Source organism: Mustela erminea, chromosome 5 (genome assembly GCF_009829155.1).
Source record: "Mustela erminea isolate mMusErm1 chromosome 5, mMusErm1.Pri, whole genome shotgun sequence".
Lineage (NCBI taxonomy): Eukaryota > Metazoa > Chordata > Mammalia > Carnivora > Mustelidae > Mustela > Mustela erminea.
The window spans coordinates 147,561,922-147,563,101 of NC_045618.1; the positions used below are offsets into that span (position 1 = coordinate 147,561,922).

A 1,180-nucleotide genomic window follows, 5' to 3' on the forward strand; every position below is an offset into this window, starting at 1 on the left:
GGGTCTTTCTTCTATTGCTTTGTATTTTCGATGTCTCTGTATCCTCATGTCCAGCATGGATGTTCCTGCTAGCAAGTTTGCACTGTGAGCTGGGTGGACATGGGAAGCATACTGAGTGCTGCTGGGATTCTTGTAAAGGTTCAGTTGATGAGCACCAGAATATTTGTAATCCATTGGTACTTAGGGATGGGAATAAACAATGTAACTGACTCTGTATTTTGTGTGTGTATATATATATATATTATTTTGTGTAGTTGTTTTCCCATTAGAACAAATTTTCTAAGTCAGAGAGTGAAGAAGTAAGCACAGAATCATGTGTCCAGAGAGGCTTCCTGCGGGGAAACTGCTCTATGGAGAGGAGGCCCCAGACCCTGACAGGAAACCTGCTCAAAACCACCATCTGCAGCTGCTCCTGGCTAAATTCTAAAGATAGAATTAGTGAGTGTTGTGCACCCCCTGGTGGTCCAGATCCTGTCCTACAGTGAGGTTTGTCTCTGGGCTCACACTGAGGCCCCTCCCTGTGTCTCTCACCCAGTAATACACAGCTGTGTCCTCAGCTCTCAGGCTGGTCATCTGCAGATACAGCATGTTCTTGCCATTGTTTCTGGGGATGGTGAATCGGCCCTTCACAAAGTCTGTGTAGCTTGTGCTACTTCCATCATTGCTAATATCTGCGACCCTCTGCAGCCCCTTCCTTGGAGTCTGGCGGACCCAGTTCATAAAGTAGCTACTGAAGGTGAATCCGGAGGCTGCACAGAGAGTCTCAGGGATCCCCCCAGGCTTCACCAGGTCTCTTCCAGACTCCACCAGCTGCACCTCACACTGGACACCTGCAGACAGAAGACATCCTAGTCTGGAAACTGTCACATACCCACTGTTTCCCTCACACACATACACTTGCATACTTAATGTCCATTAATCTCCATAAATTACCTTTTAAAAGAGCAAAGAGGATTTGTTAACTGTTTCCTTTGCTGTGCAAAAGCTTTTGATCTTGATGAAGTCTCAATAGTTCATTTTTTCCCTTGCTTCCCTTGCCTTTGGTGATGTTCCTAGGAAGAAGTTGTTATGGCTGAGGCTGAAGTGGTTGTCACGTGTGTTCTTAAGGATTTTGACGGATTCCTTTCTCACATTGAGGTCCTTCATCCATTTTGAGTCTATTTTCGGGTGTGGTGTAAGG

At 45.8% G+C, this 1,180-nt stretch overlaps 1 gene segment (V, D, J or C); it reads right to left on the reverse strand.

The window, feature by feature from the left end:
* Positions 1-239: 239 nt before the first annotated feature.
* LOC116591966 lies at positions 240-949 on the reverse strand (the record flags this gene model as incomplete). The annotated part of the segment is given in 2 exon segments: positions 240-830; positions 934-949. Coding segments are annotated over 2 exon segments (411 nt in total), but the record flags the coding sequence as incomplete, so codon positions are not given.
* Between the last annotated feature and the right edge of the window lie 231 nt (positions 950-1,180).